This window comes from Carcharhinus amblyrhynchos, chromosome 26 (genome assembly GCF_965287045.1).
Source record: "Carcharhinus amblyrhynchos chromosome 26, sCarAmb.v2.hapA, whole genome shotgun sequence".
NCBI lineage: Eukaryota > Metazoa > Chordata > Chondrichthyes > Carcharhiniformes > Carcharhinidae > Carcharhinus > Carcharhinus amblyrhynchos.
In genome coordinates, this window is record NC_137349.1 from 8,957,918 (window position 1) to 8,973,594 (window position 15,677).

General features: G+C 46.4%; 1 protein-coding gene across 1 annotated transcript in view; it reads left to right on the forward strand.

Annotated features, from left to right (window-relative positions):
* arhgef18b (rho/rac guanine nucleotide exchange factor (GEF) 18b) overlaps positions 1 to 15,677 on the forward strand; it is a 215,342-nt gene that overhangs the window by 103,133 nt on the left and 96,532 nt on the right. The window contains exons 8-10 of the mRNA XM_080212859.1: positions 1,338 to 1,418; positions 3,689 to 3,791; positions 5,810 to 5,960. Coding sequence (XP_080068985.1) covers positions 1,338 to 1,418; positions 3,689 to 3,791; positions 5,810 to 5,960 — 335 coding nt within the window. The remainder of the gene's footprint in view (positions 1 to 1,337; positions 1,419 to 3,688; positions 3,792 to 5,809; positions 5,961 to 15,677) is intronic.

Below are 15,677 nucleotides of genomic sequence, written 5' to 3' on the forward strand. Positions count from 1 at the left end.
CAGAGACTTGCATCGATATAGCACCTTCCACAACTTCAGCAACTCAAATAGAAATTAGTATTGTGTAGAGAAGCCTAGCAGCCAATTTGTAAACAGCAAGCTCCCACAAATAGCCATGGGACAATAACAAGATAATCCGACTTAGCTGTTGGTTGTGGGGTAGATATTGGCAAGACACCATGGGACGGGAATTCTCCAGCCCTTCCCACCTGGGGAGAAGTCTTTTGCTCCTTGCCACGGGTTCTCCGATGGCAGCATGCTTGAGGACTGTAAACCTCCGCCGACTTCAGCGGGACTGGAAAATCCTGCCAGCGGCCAATGGTGAGCCACCTCCACCACTGGAAATTCCGTTGCAGTGGGGGAGGGGCTGTAAAATTCCACCCCTGCCCTTCTTCAGAATAATGGGATCTACCTGAGAGGGTAGCGAGGTCCTCCCTATTTGTATAATCGTGTCTGGCCCTTGACAGTAGTGTCGGCCTAGGTGTTGTATTCATATCTCTGGATTGGGACTCAAACTCACAACCTTTCCTGAGTAAAGTTTGAGAATGTTACCCAGCGAGCCTGGGCTGACACCTACTCAAACCATTCTCCTGATACTCAATACTAAAGCTAACACCTGAAGGATGACTACATGGGGTGAGATGCCCAAGCTGAAGGAGCAGGAATCAAACCCCCAGCCTGAGTTAGTGCCTTCAGGAATGAGGGGAAGACAATTAGCATGAGGAAATCTTCAATAAATCCACTTACCAATTTTTGGAGCCAATCCTTTCACTACTAATCCTCCAGACACTAAGGGGCAATTTAGCATGGCCAATCAACCCGACCTGCACATCTTTCGGACTGTGGGAGGAAACTGGAGCACCCAGAGAAAACCCACGCAGACATGGGGAGAATGTGCCAACTGTGCACAGAATCAATATATCAAAGTGTAAGTTCTAACCTAACTATGGTCACTAATGGAAGCTAACCTCTATCCCATGCTTAGTATGGAGTGAGGCCCCTCAAGATATATAACCACATTTCCCTTTGTCTAATGGAGATCTTTATCCCTTTGTCCCTCATGATCTTTACCTATCTGTGTCCCCACACAGGGAGCCAGTGTAGAGCAGTCAGTGTTCACTTATGAACTTCCGCACAATATATATTCTTCCCTGTAACCCACTCCTGCACAGTTGCTCAGTTGGTGTATCTGAAGTGTTTGGTGCTTTTCCAACTTCTTCTCTGGTACCAGCTTTTTGTGTATCTTTCTGCAATGTGAGTTTTGGAGGTGCTTTTTTTTAAAGGACTCCTGTGGTTGTTGTGTGTGCCTCGGTCTGACTTGTTCATTCTCTCCACAGTACAAGAACAGCGTCAGGATATGGTGAGCTGCCTCGTTCTGCCTCTCCGCGCGATCTCACCTGGATGGAATTTCTCGCAGAGTAGGTTTCTAGAACCTTCTTGTTGTTGCTGCACTTGATCTTCTTGGGTTTGGAAATTATATAGTGTCACATTAGGATCGATGACACAGAAACAAGTCATCGGCTGGCTGGTATATTGTCAGTGCTTACACTCCACATCCCTACTTTATTTCACTCTACCAGCCAATCCTTCGCCCTCACGACTTGACCCATTCATAGAATCATAGAAATCCATAAAGTGCAGAAGGAGGTCATTCAGCCCATCGAGTCTGCACTGACTCGATCCCACTCAGGCCCTATTCCTATAACCCCATATATTTACCCTGCTAATCCCCTGACATTAAGGGGCAATTTAGCACAGCCAATCCACCTAACCAACATGTTTTTGGACTGTGGGAGGAAATCGGAGCACCTGGAGGAAACCCATGCAGACATGGGGAGAATGTGCAAATTCCACACAGACAGTGACCCGAGGGATCCGGAATTGAACCTAGGTCCCTGGTGCTGTGAGGCAGCAGTGCTAACCACTGTGACACCATGCCACCCCAAGGCAGGTGTTTCCCATTGCTGTGCAAATGGCTGTGAGATACAAAAGTCTGAGGTCACGTACCAACCGACTCAGGAACAGCTTCTTCCCTGCTGCCGTCAGACTTCTGAATCTTTCTCTACATCCTGACTATGAATGTAATTCTAATTCTGCACTCTCTAGTTTCGTTCTCTATGAAAGATATGCTTTGTCTGTATAGCATGCAAGAAACAATACATTTCACTGTAGGTTAATACATGTGACAATAATAAATCAAATCAAATCAAAAAGATTGCCAGAGCATCAGGGAACTCTCTTGACCTTCCATTCATCCAACTGAATACAGTCCTGGGCCCAGGAGAGCAGAGGAAACAAACGGACCAAAATTTCCAACCATGATCCATTGGAAAGGAGACCTGAGGAGAAGGGAAGAACGGCCAGTCAACCTAATGTCATCCATTCGACATTATTATCAAATGTTGAAATCTCCTCTTCAGCCTCTATTTATATTAGAAAGAAACAACAGATTTCATTTTTATAGTACCTCTCAGGACCTTCTGACAAATTGGAGTACCGTTGAAGAACGACCACTGTTGTGATGTAGGAAATGCGGGAACCCATTTGTACATGGCAAGCTCACACACATAGCAATGACCCCAGATAACCTGTGTTAGTGAGGTTGGTCAAAGGATAGATGTTTGATTTGATTTGATTTATTGTTATCATATGTTTTAACACACATTGAAAAGTGTTGTTATATGTGCGCTGTACAGACAAAGCGTACCGTTCATAGCTAAGGAGATGAGAAAGTGTACAATGTAATGTTACAGTCATAGCTAGGGTGTAGAGAAAGATCAACTTAATGCAAGGTAGGTCCAGTCAAAAGTCTGACAGCAGCAGGGAAGGAGCTGTTCTTGAGTCAGTTGGTTTGTGACCTCAGACTTTTGTATCTTTTTCCCAATGGAAGAAGGTGGAAGAGAGAATGCCTGGTGTGCGTGAGGTCCTTAATTATGCTGGCTGCTTTTCCGAGGCAGCAGGAAGTATAGACAGAGTAAATGGATGGGATGGATTGGGCTACATTCACGACGTTTTGTTATTCCTTGCGGTCTTGGGCAGAGCAGGAGCCATACCAAGCTGTGATACAACCAGAAAGAATGCTTTCTATGGTGCATCTGCAAAAGTTGGTGAGAGTCGTAGCTGACATGCCAAATTTCCTTAGTCTTCTGAGAAAGTAGAGGCACTGGTGGACTTTCTTAACTGTAGTATCGGCATGAAGGCACCAGGACAGGTTGTTGGTGACTGGACACCTAAAAACCTGAAGCTCTCAGTCGTTTCTACTTCGTCCCCATTGATGTAGACAGAGGCATGTTCTCCTCTACGCTTCCTGAGGCCGATGACAATCTCCTTTGTTTTGATGTTGGCCAGGGCAATGGGGAGAACAATTGAGAATTGTTCCTCTGGGTACATTTACCTGAGAGGGTTGTAGTTTAATATCTCATCCAAATGACGACACACAGGAGAGAAACTGGGACTGGGGGCCCAAGTATAAAGCCGATGCTGAGTGATTTACTGGGTATAACCTAGATCAGTGTCAGGAGGAGGGGGGAAACCAAATCAGTGAGAACAAGCAATTTTTCAGGAAAAATTAGTTACATTTGGGAGAATCGTTTTTACAAAGGATGGTTTCATTCCAAAACAACTAGACAAATTGTCTTGTCAAGTCTGATTATGTAAATTTGCAACTTTCTCTTCCTTCTGTTTAAAGAAAGGAGGATGATGACAAATGTGACAGACCAGAGAAAGGGACGAAAGTAAAAAGAACATTAAGTTCCCTCAAGAACAGGGTGACCGGCTCCTTTAAGGATAAGGTAAGGAGTGTTATTTATTTTGTTCTCAATAGTAGCAGGAAGAAGGCAGCAGAATCATAGAATCCCTACATTCGGCCCTTCGAGTCTACACTGACTCTCTGTCAGAGGATCACACCCAGGCCTTTTTATTGGAACTTCACATATTTATCCTGCAAATCCCTCTAACCTCAACATATTGGGCACAGTTAGAAGCCTCACAACATCAGGTTAAAGTCCCACAGGTTTATTTGGAATCGCGAGCTTTTGGAACGCTGCTCCTTCACCTCACCTGATGAAAGAGTCACTCACCTGATGAAGGAGCAGCACTCCAAAAGCTCGTGACACCAAATAAACCTCTTGGACTTTAACTTGATGTTGTGAGACTTCTTATTGTGCCCATGCCAGTCCAACGCCAGCATCTCCACATCACAGACATCTTGGGATACTAAAGGGCAATTTAGCATGGTCAGTCCACCTAACTTGCACATCTTTGGACCGTGGGAGGAAACTGGAGCACCTGGAGGAAACCCACGCAGACACAGGGAGAATGTGCAGACTCTGCACAGACAGTGACCCGAGTTTGGAATTGAACCCATGTCGCTGGTGCTGTGAGGCAGCAGGGCTAATCACTGTGCCTCTGTGCCGCCCGGGTACGAGAATAAAGATCTACGGGCTTTGTCAGTCTTGTACTGAAACCAAGGTTGGTTGGAAGGCAACTCATATTGGCAAGAATTGGCTAAATACAAAATAAGGGCATCCCCAGAGACCATCCCAGATAGGCACTTAACCAGGTGAAGGTGAGATGGGTACATCAGGAAGAGCTCACCTCAGATCTGTACTTGCCAAGAGGAATTGTACCTGACTTGTGGACTTTGCCAATTGAACCCATGTGAGATGCATTTCTGCCAAAAAAGGTTCTCACATGATGGCTACTCATTGATGGCTAGGAGCATGTTGAGGGGCAAAGTCAGGAAGTACTTGGGAGGTAGCAAGGAGAAGGGTTTATGCGGGAAGCGAGCTTCCTATGCAGCTTGAATTGGCGATAATTAGCTGCAACGTACTTTATTTGGTGTGTATGATGGGCGAGTGGGTAGCAGTGGACTGCACGCTTGGTTCGGCCCCCTGTACCTCAGTGAAAAATGTAAAATTCTTCATCCCAACATCTCCAGTTGCCATGGAGAAAAATGACTCCATTAATGACCTTGAACATAAAACAATGGTCTTTGATGTAGGAAGATGGGAAAGATTTTCTGTTAATCGTAGAGTGTTGGCTGAGGTGAGAAAGCCAGTGTGCAGCTTGCCAGCTAGACAACCCGGCTTTTCTCATCACATTGTGACGCACTCAGTGCTGAAGCAGAAAATGGAGGCTTGGCCTACGCCATCAGGTGGAGATGCCGGCGTTGGACAGGGATAGACACCGTACTGTGTCTACGCCATCAGGCCAGCAGGACGGGGCTGTGAAAAGCTGGTAACATCAAGTTTCGCAAAAGGGTGCTCTGATCTCCAAGTAAAGTTAAAATTTATTTATTAGTGTCACAAGTGAGGCTTACATTAACACAGCAATGAAGTTACTGTGAAAATCCCCTAGTCGCCACACTCCAGCGCCTGTTCAGGTACACTGAGGGAGAATTCAGCATGGCCAATGCACCCTGACCAGCAGGTCTTTAGAACTGTGGGAGGAAACCGGGGCACCCGGAGGAAACCCATGTGGACACGGGGAGAACGCGCAAACTTTGCACAGACTTTGCTTGAGGCAGCAGTGTACCAATGTGCTGCCCACAATAAAAACAAAACGCAGTGGAAATCTGAAACACTTCTCCATAAGCTGTGGAGGCTGTGGGGCTAAGGGAAAAACGTCAACAATGAGATTGATAGATTTTGGGGATCAAGCGATATGGAGGAAAAGTGGGTAAATGTGAGGAAGGTACAGATCAGGCATGGAAAAATGGGATAGGTGCTAGAGGGACCAAATGGCCTCTGCCTGTTTCTTTGACTCTTGGAAGTGAACTTTTTTTTGTCTTGCTTTCCCTTTTCCCTAGGCTAAGACCAAAGAGAAAGACAAAGAAAGTCCTAAAGAGAAGCGGAAGTATAACAACGGCCACCAGTTGGTGCCGGGCACGTTTTCCAGTTCGACCAGCTGTTCCCTGTGCAGCAAGCCACTGAACTGTAAACCCGGTTATCAGTGTGTGAGTGAGTATCGCCCGCCACGCTGCTTTGCACGCTTGCCTCGTTCCACCCTGCTCTCACTCGCGCACACCGGCTCCAGATGGAGTTAAACCCAACCCATTCCTCCGGTCAATATTTGCAGTGGAGCGGCTCAAAGCCAGGCCCAGGCTTTCTACATGGAGTTGGAGGTGGGACAGTGGGTGAGGGTGGTGGTGGGGGGGGAGTGGGTGAGGTTAGCATGGAGTGGGTGAGGGGCATGGGGGAACAAGGAACAAAGAAAATTACAGCAGGGGAAGAGGCCCTTCAGCCCTCCAAACCTGCACCAACCATGCTGCGCAACTGAACTAAAACCCCCTACCCTTCTGGGGACCATATATTCCCACCCTATTTGTGTATTTGTCAAGATGCCCCTTAAAAGTCACTGTCGTACCCACTTCCACTACCTCCCTTGGCAGTGAGTTCCAGGCACCCTCTGTGTAAAAAACTTGCCTTGTACATCTCCTTTAAACTTTGCCCCTCGCACCTTAAACTTGTGCCCCGAGTAATTGACTCTTCCACCCTGGGAAAAAGCTTCTGATTATCCACTCTGTCCATGCCCCTCATAATCTTGTAGACTTCTATCAGATCGCCCCCTCAGCCTCTGTCGTTCCAGTGAGAACAAACCAAGTTTCTCCAACCTCTCGTCATAGCTAATGGGAGCAGTGGCACGGGTTCCAGACTACAAGCTGTTGAGGGTGTATTCAGGAGGAGCCTGGATAGGCACACATGGAAGAAAGAGATAGAAGGACATGTCAAAGGGGTGAGATGGAGAGAGAGGAAGCTCGTTGGAGCATGAACTGACACGGACCTGTGATGCTGTCTGGCTGGTTTTTGTGTTTAAAGTAGTCTGGAATACTGGAATGGTAACAGGAACTTTGGTTATGCGGGGGTGGGAGGAAACTGAGATTATTCTTCGAGCAAAGAAGATGAAGGGGAAGTTGATTCGAGGGGTTTCGATGGAAACAAAACTGTTTTCTGTGGCAGGAGGGTCAGAAACCAGGGAGGGATTTTCCAGCCATGTGCCTCATCCCAGATATAAGGCCCTTGAGAAATGAAGCTGAGGATTGAGAGGGAGGTTTTTTTTTATTGTGCTGTGAGTTGCTGTGGCCTTGAATACTCCCTATTAGAAGCAGATTTAAACTTTCAAAAGGAATTGGATGAATACTTGAAAAATTACAGGGCTGAGGGAAAAGAAGGAAGAAGTAGGACTAATTGCAATGCTCAGTCAAAGCACCAGCATTAAACTGATATCTGAATGGCCTGCTTCTATGTTGCGTCATTCTAAGATTCCATGAAGTAAGATGGTGACTAGTGGAGTGCCGCAGGGATCGGTGCTGGGGCCTCAACTGTTTACTATTTATATAGATGATCTGGAGGAGGGGGCTGAGTGTAGGGTGACGAAATTTGCTGATGACACGAAGATGAGTGGAAAAGCAAATTACGTGGAAGGTGTGGAAAGTCTGCAGAGGGATCTGGGGGTCCTTTGCATGAATCGCAAAAACCCAGTCCGCAGGTGCAGCAGGTGATCAAGAAGGCAAATGGAATGTTGGCCTTTATAGCGAGGGGGATAGAATATAAAAGCAGAGAGGTCTTGCTGCAACTGTACAGGGTATTGGTGAGGCTGCAGCTGGAGTACTGTGTGCAGTTTTGGTCGCCGCATTTGTGGAAGGATATATTGGCCTTGGAGGGAGTGCAGAGAAGGTTCACTAGGCTGATACCGGAGATGAGGGGGTTGGACTATGAAGAGAGACTAAATAGACTGGGTCTGTACTCGTTGGAGTTTAGAAGGTTGAGGGGGGATCTTATAGAGATGTATAAGATAATGAAGGGGATAGATAGGGTAAAGGTAGAGAGATTCTTCCTGCTTAGAAAGGACAGCAGGACTAGAGGACACAGCCTCAAGATAAGGAGGGGGGGTGCAGTTTAGATCAGAGTTGAGGAGGAACTTCTTCACTCAAAGGGTGGTGAATCTCTGGAATTCTCTGCCCATTGAAGTGGTGGGGGCTACCTCACTGAATATATTTAAGTCACGGGTAGATAGGTTTCTGATAGTCAGGGGAATTAAGGGTTATGGGGGGAAAGTGGAACTGATCCACTTCAGATCAGCCATGATCTTATTGAATGGCGGGGCAGGCTCAAAGGGCGATATGGCCTACTCCTGCTCCTAATTCTTATGTTCTTATGTTATGGGAGGAAACTTGTTTTCAGCGTACAGCACTTGGGCCGAATGGCCTGCTCGTATGTTGTTGATTCGATGTAATTCTATTGTTGTCACCCCACATCCTCTCTTGGCAGAAGTGTGATGGCCTGGTGATATTATTGCTAGGCTATTAATCCAGAAACTCCACTAATGTTCCAGGGACCTGGGTTCAAATCCTGCCACGGCAGATGGTGGAATTTGAATTCAATAAAAAAATCAGGAATTAAGAATCTACTGATGACCATGAAACCATTGTCAATTATCGGAAAAACCCATCTGGTTCACTAATGTCCAGTAGAGAAGGAAATCTGCCATCCTTACCTGGTCTGGCCTACTTGCGATTCCAGAGTCACAGCAATGTGGTTGACTCTCAACTGCCCTCTGGCAACTAGGGATGGGCAATAAATGCTGGTCAGTCAGTGATGCCCATATCCCACAAGTGAATAAAGAAAAAAAATCACTGGTTGCTAGATGGTGGCGCTGTCGACAAACGGTCGAATCAGTGGGTTGGTTGTTGTAATTAACTGCAGCAATTCCGGGGGTGGGGGTTGGTCAGGATGGAGCAGAGAGGGAGTGGAAGGAACAGGCAGGGTTCCCAATCCTGACCAGTGTTTCCCACCACGAAGGATGTGTGGAAGGAACAGGGTTGCTTATGTTTCGAACTTCACTGATAACGTTATGTGATCCAGGGATTAGCTTCAGCGTCTCCAGTGATGTGTAACGGGTAATTTCATTCTCCAGACATTTACTTGGCTGCCTGAGGGAGTTGGGAAGAAAAATCCCAGTGTTTCTCCTGAACTTGGCCACAGTTTGATTCTCTTTCTTATCCTCAGTGTCACTGGCGAGTGGGGAGAGTGATGTAATTTCATATGGATTGGGTGTGTATTTGGGTTCATTGGCCTTTTTCCGTCCCCCTGACTGTATTTTCATGATCCTGCAGTGAGAGAGGAAATGCTTACAATAAATACCGCAGCTAGTATTAAGAAGTTAATGTTACAACCATTGCAAAAAGGTAGAATCCTGGATGGGTTCAATAATGTTCACAGATAATTCTGGAGATTCAAAGGACACCTCTGTCTGGTAACTATCTGAGATCCAGCTACGGTAATCAAAAACTTGGTGCCGTATTTCACACCAACATGAACTTCTGACCACACACCATCAGGACTGTGTATATCCATCTCCCGACTCCATCCCTGCCTCATCTTACCTGAGGCTGAAACCCACACTCTTGCCTTTGCTCCCTCTAATCTTGCCTACTATGATGCATTCTGCACAGCATCCTCTATGGACCTGAGCCACGCTAAACCTAGCGCTATGTTCCCTTGTGCTCAGTGACCTACACTGACTCTGTGGAAATTGACCGCAAAAAAAAAACAGTTTTCTTTACTTATAAAAATATGGAAATACAACATGGATTCAGAACTGGAGGCAGCGAGTTACCCAGGTCCCTCATGGTCAAACTAAACCTGTGAAAACCTACGCTACCAATGACATCACTCGTACATGTTCATACCTACTAAAGACATCAGTACATACGGTCAAATAAGAAGATACTTACTGACATGATGGCATAGTGGTTCACACTGCTGCCTCATAGCGCCAAGGATCCGGGTTCAATTCCGGCCTTGAGTCACTGTGTGTGCGGAGTCTGCATGTTCTCCCTGTGTCTGCATGGGTTTCCTCCAGGTGCTCCGGTTACCTCCCACACTCCAAAAATGTATAGGTTAGGTGGATTGGCCATACTAAATTATCCCTTTGTGTCCTAGGCTAGGGGGAATTAGTCATGATAAATGTGTGGGGCTTATGGGGATAAAGCGGGGGAAGAGGGCCTGGGTCAGATACTCTATTAGCCGGTACTGTACGAAGTTTCAGCCTTGATTTGTGCACAGGTCTCTGGAGCAGGGCCTGAACTGACGAGGTGAGAACACTACCCACTGAGCTGCTCTGCTTCACTGCTGAAGCCAGGCCATTCACAGTTATCTCACCACCTCCCCACCGCTCCCCCCTCCCCCACCCCCGAGAATAGTTTTTCACATCTCAAACCTTCAGCAGAAAACTGGTGAGAGACGAAGTGCAGACTTGATGGGCTGAATAGCCTCCTGTACTGCAATGATTCACATTACAACAGACTCCTATTCCAGCAATGCTTTGGGTTTAAATATCTCGTTGTTGTATTCATGTCCCTTCCCAGCCTCTCCTCTCCCCACCTCTTTAACCTCTTCCAGTCCTGAGATCTGAGATCTCTGCTCTCCTTCAATTCTGGCTCCTTGAGTGTCTCCGATTTTAATTATTCTACCCATGGATGGCTTTCATCTGCTGGGGCCCTTAGCACTAGAATTCCTTCAGAATATCCCTGCTTCTACCTCTCTCACTTCCTGTAAGATGCTCCTTACAACCTTTCTCTTTGACCAAGATATTGGTCACCTGTCCTAATGTGGCTCAGTGTCAAATTCTGTGTGAAGCAACTTGAAATATTTTGCTACATTGAAGACACTACCCAAATGCAACTTGTTGTTGCCTTCCCAGAAAGAGTAATCAGAATTATCATGGATGTTTGGGGAGGACAAAGGAGGCAATGATTTAATAAAACCAGTGTTTGCTGCCAGTGCCGTGTGTGCACAGTAGAATGCCAGCCTCCATCTTTATGAGAGGAAATCTGCCATTCTTACCGGGTCTGGCCTACATGTGACTCTAGAGCCACAGCAATGTGGTTGACTCTCAACAGCCCTTTGAACAGTGGAACTAGGGATGGGCAACAAAAGCTGGCCAGCCAGTGACGTCCATGTTCCACGAATGAATTTTTAAAAATCTTAACCATTAGCAGGTTCTGTACGGGAGTTTCAATCTAGATTTGTGCTCAGGTCTCTGGAGTGGGTCTTGAACTCACGAGGCGAGAACACTACCCACTGGATCACAACCAGCACCCTAATCACTGCTGCAGCCAGGCCATTTACTGTTACCTCCTCCCCCCCACACCACCCAACTGAGGATGGTTTATTCACATCTCAAACCTTCAGCAGAAAACTGGTGAGAGACAAAATCCAGACTCGTCATCTATCATTGAGCAGACACAACCTTGTGCAAAACATTTACATCTCCATTGGCCTGTGACATGCAGTTAAACAGTTGGCTCTGATATATGGGCTCCCATCCTTGCCACGGACCGGTTGATGTTCCAACAACATTAAACATTCAAGCCCAGCCTGTCCTCTCAGAGTGTCAGAGTCCTGGATTAAATTATCCAGATTCAAGCGTTCATTTGCCTGAGCGAATTTTTCTTCTTCGAACAGAAAATGTGTGTCAGTGTGTGTGTGTGTGTCTGTCTGTTTGTGTCTGTGTGTATCTGTGTTGTGTCTATCCGTGTGTGCGTGTGTGTCTGTGTGTTTTGTGTGTATGAGTGCGTGTGTGTATCTGTGTTTGTGTCAGTGTGTATCTGTGTGCGTCTGTCTGTATGTCTCTGTATATGTGTTTGAGTGCATATGTGTGTTTGTGTGACTATGTGTTGGTGTGTATATGTGTCTGTGTGTGTGTGTGTCTGTCTGTCTGTCTATCTATCTATCCCTGTTTCTCGATATACATCTCTTTCCCCTTATCCTTTGTCAATCTCTATCTCTCCATATCACTTTCTCTCCTCTCTATCTACAGCTACCTATCTCTCTGTTCTCTGTGTGTCTATGTCACTCTTTCTCACTATCTTTCTGTCTGTCTATCTCTCCATCTCTGTCTGTCAGTCTTCCTCTCAATATGTCTAAGTCTCCATTCCCCTATCTATCTCTATGTGCCCCTTTCCATATTTCTCTCTGTCCATCTAGTTGAGTGTCTATCTCTATCTCTAATTGGATTTGATCACACCACTGTTTAACCTTCCCTCTGTCTCACTGCCCGAACTTCAACAGAGTCCTCAAAGCCTAGATCTTTGATGTTTAATCGAGGAGGTTCAGTCACTGGAGGACACAGCGAGTTATTCTGATTTGGAATCCCCTGGCTGGTTGGGAAGCAGATTCCATAATGCCTTTCTTACAGGGATTTGGAAAAGGAAAACATTAGAGAGTAAAGACAGGATAGGCCGGGCTGGATCTGTGCTGTCTGATTGTGTGATTCTACCTTCAGTCACCTCTCCCGAAATCTTCTCATGCCATTGCTCACCGTCTTGTTTCACTTCATTGGGCTTCTTTATTATACTTAAGGCGCTCTATGAATCCAAGTTGTTGTTGTTTCCATTGGTGGCATGGTGACACAGTGGTTAGCACTGCTGCCTCACAGCGCCAGGGACGCAGGTTCAATTACTGGCTTGGGTCACTGTCCGTGTGGAGTTTGCACATTGTCCCCGTGTCTGTGTGGGTTTCCTCTGAGTGCTCCGATTCACTCCCACAGTCCAAAGATGTCTGGATAAGGTTGATGAGCCATGTTAAAGTTGCCTTTTAGTGTCAGGGGGGATTAGCAGAGTAAATATGTGGAGTTACAGGGATAGGGCCTGGGTGGGATTGTGGTCAGTGCAGAATGGACGGGCCAAATGGCTTCCTTCTACACTGTAGGATTCTATGATCTTAAACCCTGTCCCTGAATTACAGACTCCAATCTGACTGAAGGGTAGACTCACAGGCCAGTTTAAAGTCCTCTGCCAATGCTGCTTTGTTTCCGTCCAGAGGAGGTCTATGGGAGAGAATTTGGGTACCCTGTCCTTCTGATTCTTCCTGCACAGCTTCCATTGGCCTTCCTTACCTCTCCCCTCTCCCCAGTTCCTACCCTTTGAGCAAAGTATCTGCGGCAGATACTCAAGTAATGACAGTGGCTCGCAAAGCAGTGTTTTGGATACCCGAGTACAAAGAGTGAGAGCTATTTAAATTTGGTCATGAGAGAAACACTCACGTAGATTGCATTTCCCTCTGCTGGTGCTGTTACTAATGATGTGGAGATGCCGGTGTTGGACTGGGGTGGGCAGTCTCAGAACACCAGGTTAAAGTCCAACAGATTTATTTGGTAGCACAAGCCACAAGCTTTTGGAGCGCTGCCCCTTCATCAGGTGAGTGGGAGTTCTGTTCACAACCAGGGCATATAAAGACACATTATAAATTGAGTTTGTATCTTTATCTGCTCTGTTTGTTAACAGAACTCCCACTCACCTGATGAAGGAGCAGTGTTCTGAAAGCTTGTGGCTTGTGCTATCAAATAAACCTGTTGGACTTTAACCTGGTGTTGTGAGACTTCATACTGTGCTGTTACCAAATCCAGTTTCACTGAATGGCTGCAGCTGCAAATGTATTCAGACACAGATTTCACTCCCTTTCATTCGAAAGTTGTTTTTCACTGTTAACCTTTCCTTAATGGTTTTTCAAGTCTGGCTCCGATACTTGGCAGCAACCTCTCACCTCTTCACAGCTTTCACATTGTCAGGCTATGATAGCCTATTTTAAAGTAAAGTTAAAGTTTATTTATTAGTGTTACAAGTAAGGCTTACATTAACATTGCAGTGAAGTTACTGTGAAAATCCCCTAGTCAACACACTCTGGCGCCTGTTCGGATACACTGAGGGAAAATTTAGCATGGCACATGCACCTAACCAGCACGTCTTTCAGACTGTGGGAAGAAACCGGAGCACCCGGAGGAAACCCACGCAGACATGGGGAGAACATGCTGACTCTGCACAGACAATGACCCAAGCTGGGAATTGAACCCAGGTCCCTGGTGCCATGAGGCAGCAGTGCTAACCATTGTGCCACCATGCCACCCAACGTTTACTATGAATATCCTGAAACACATTATCTTTATTATTAATTCATAAATTGAGGGTGTCGCTGGCTAGGCCAGCATTCGCTGCCCATTCCTCATTGCCCTTGAGAAGGCGGTGGGGAGCTGTCTTCTTAAACCTCTCCAGTCATGTGGTGTAGGTACGCCTTTGTGCTGTGAGGGAGGGAGATCCAGAGTTCTGACCCAGTGACAGTGATGGATGGTTGATATATTTCCAAGTCAGGATGGTGAGTGTCTTGGAGGGGAGTTCATGGTGTTCCCATTTGTCTGATGCCCTTGACCTTATATATGTTAGTGATCGGAGGTTTGGAAGGTGCTGTGGAAGGGGCCTTGGTGAGTTGCTGCAGTGCAGATTGTATAAATGGCTGCCACTGTGCACTGGTGATGGAGGGAGTGAATGTTTGTGGGTGGGGTGTCAATCAAGCTGGTTGTTTTGTCCTGGATGGTGTCAAGCCTCTTGAGTGTTGTTGGAGCTGCACCCACCCAGGCAAGTGGGGAGTATTCCATCACAGTCCCGACTTGTGTCTTGTGGATGGTGGACTGGCTTTGGGGAGTCAGAAGCTGATTTACTCACTGCAGGATTCCTACACTCTGACCTGCTTTTGCAGAATAAGAAGTCTCACAACACCAGGTTAAAGTCCAACAGGTTTATTTGGTAGCAAATGCCACTAGCTTTCAGGGCTTTACCCTTTGTCAGGCAACTCACTTGATGAAGGAGAAAAGCCCCGAAAGCTAGTGACTTTTGCTGCCACATAAACCTGTTGGACTTTAACCTGGTGTTGTGAGGCTTCTTACTGTGTTACCCCAGTCCAAAGCCGGCATCTCCACATCACGCTTTTGCAGCCACAGTACTTATATGGCTAGACCAGTTCAGTTTCTGGTCAATGGTAATCCCCAGGAGGTTGAAAGTGGGGGATTGGTAATGCCATTGTATGTCATGGACTGATGATTGGATTCTCACTTGTTCGAGATGGTCATTGCCTGGCCCTTGTCTGGTGTGAATGTGACTTGCCATTTGTTAGCCCAAATATGGATATTGCACAGATCTCAATGCTTTTGGATATGGACTGCTTCAGTGTCTAAGGAGTTGAGAATGAACATTGTGCTGTCATTGACAAACACCCCCCACTTCTGAACATATGAAGGGACGGAGGTCACTGATGAAGCAGCTGAAGATGGTCGGACCTAGGACACCTCTTGCGCTGGGAGTTAGGAGTCCAAGACTGCCCCTGCCCTCTCAGGTGGACTTCAGTGACCACACTTTAAAAATATTTCATTGGTGTAAACAATTTGGGATGTTCTGAAATGGTGAAAGGCACTATGGAAATGCAAGTATTTGTTCTCCCCACTTCTTTATTTCCACGAAGCAGCGCTATTATCACCCAAATCTTAACCCATTCTTTCCCCTAATGCGTTCCTCCGGTGTGGGCAGCCCCGGCAAGGTCAGCACCTGTTAGTTGCCCCTGAACTGAGTGACCTACTTGGCTATCTCAGAGGGCAGTAAAGATTCAACATGGGTCTAGAGTCACATATAGGTCAGATCAGGTAAGGTGGTAGATTTCCTTCCCTAAAGAGCATTAGTGAATTTAGATGAGTTTTTATGGTGACCATGACCGAGATCAGCTTCTTATGTTCAGATATATTTCTTTAATTGATTTTAAGTCTTCCCTGCCCCTCTGACACACTGTTAATGTTGGGATAGAGCTCAAGTCACCATATCATTAGCCCAAACCTGCTGGATTTTTCATACA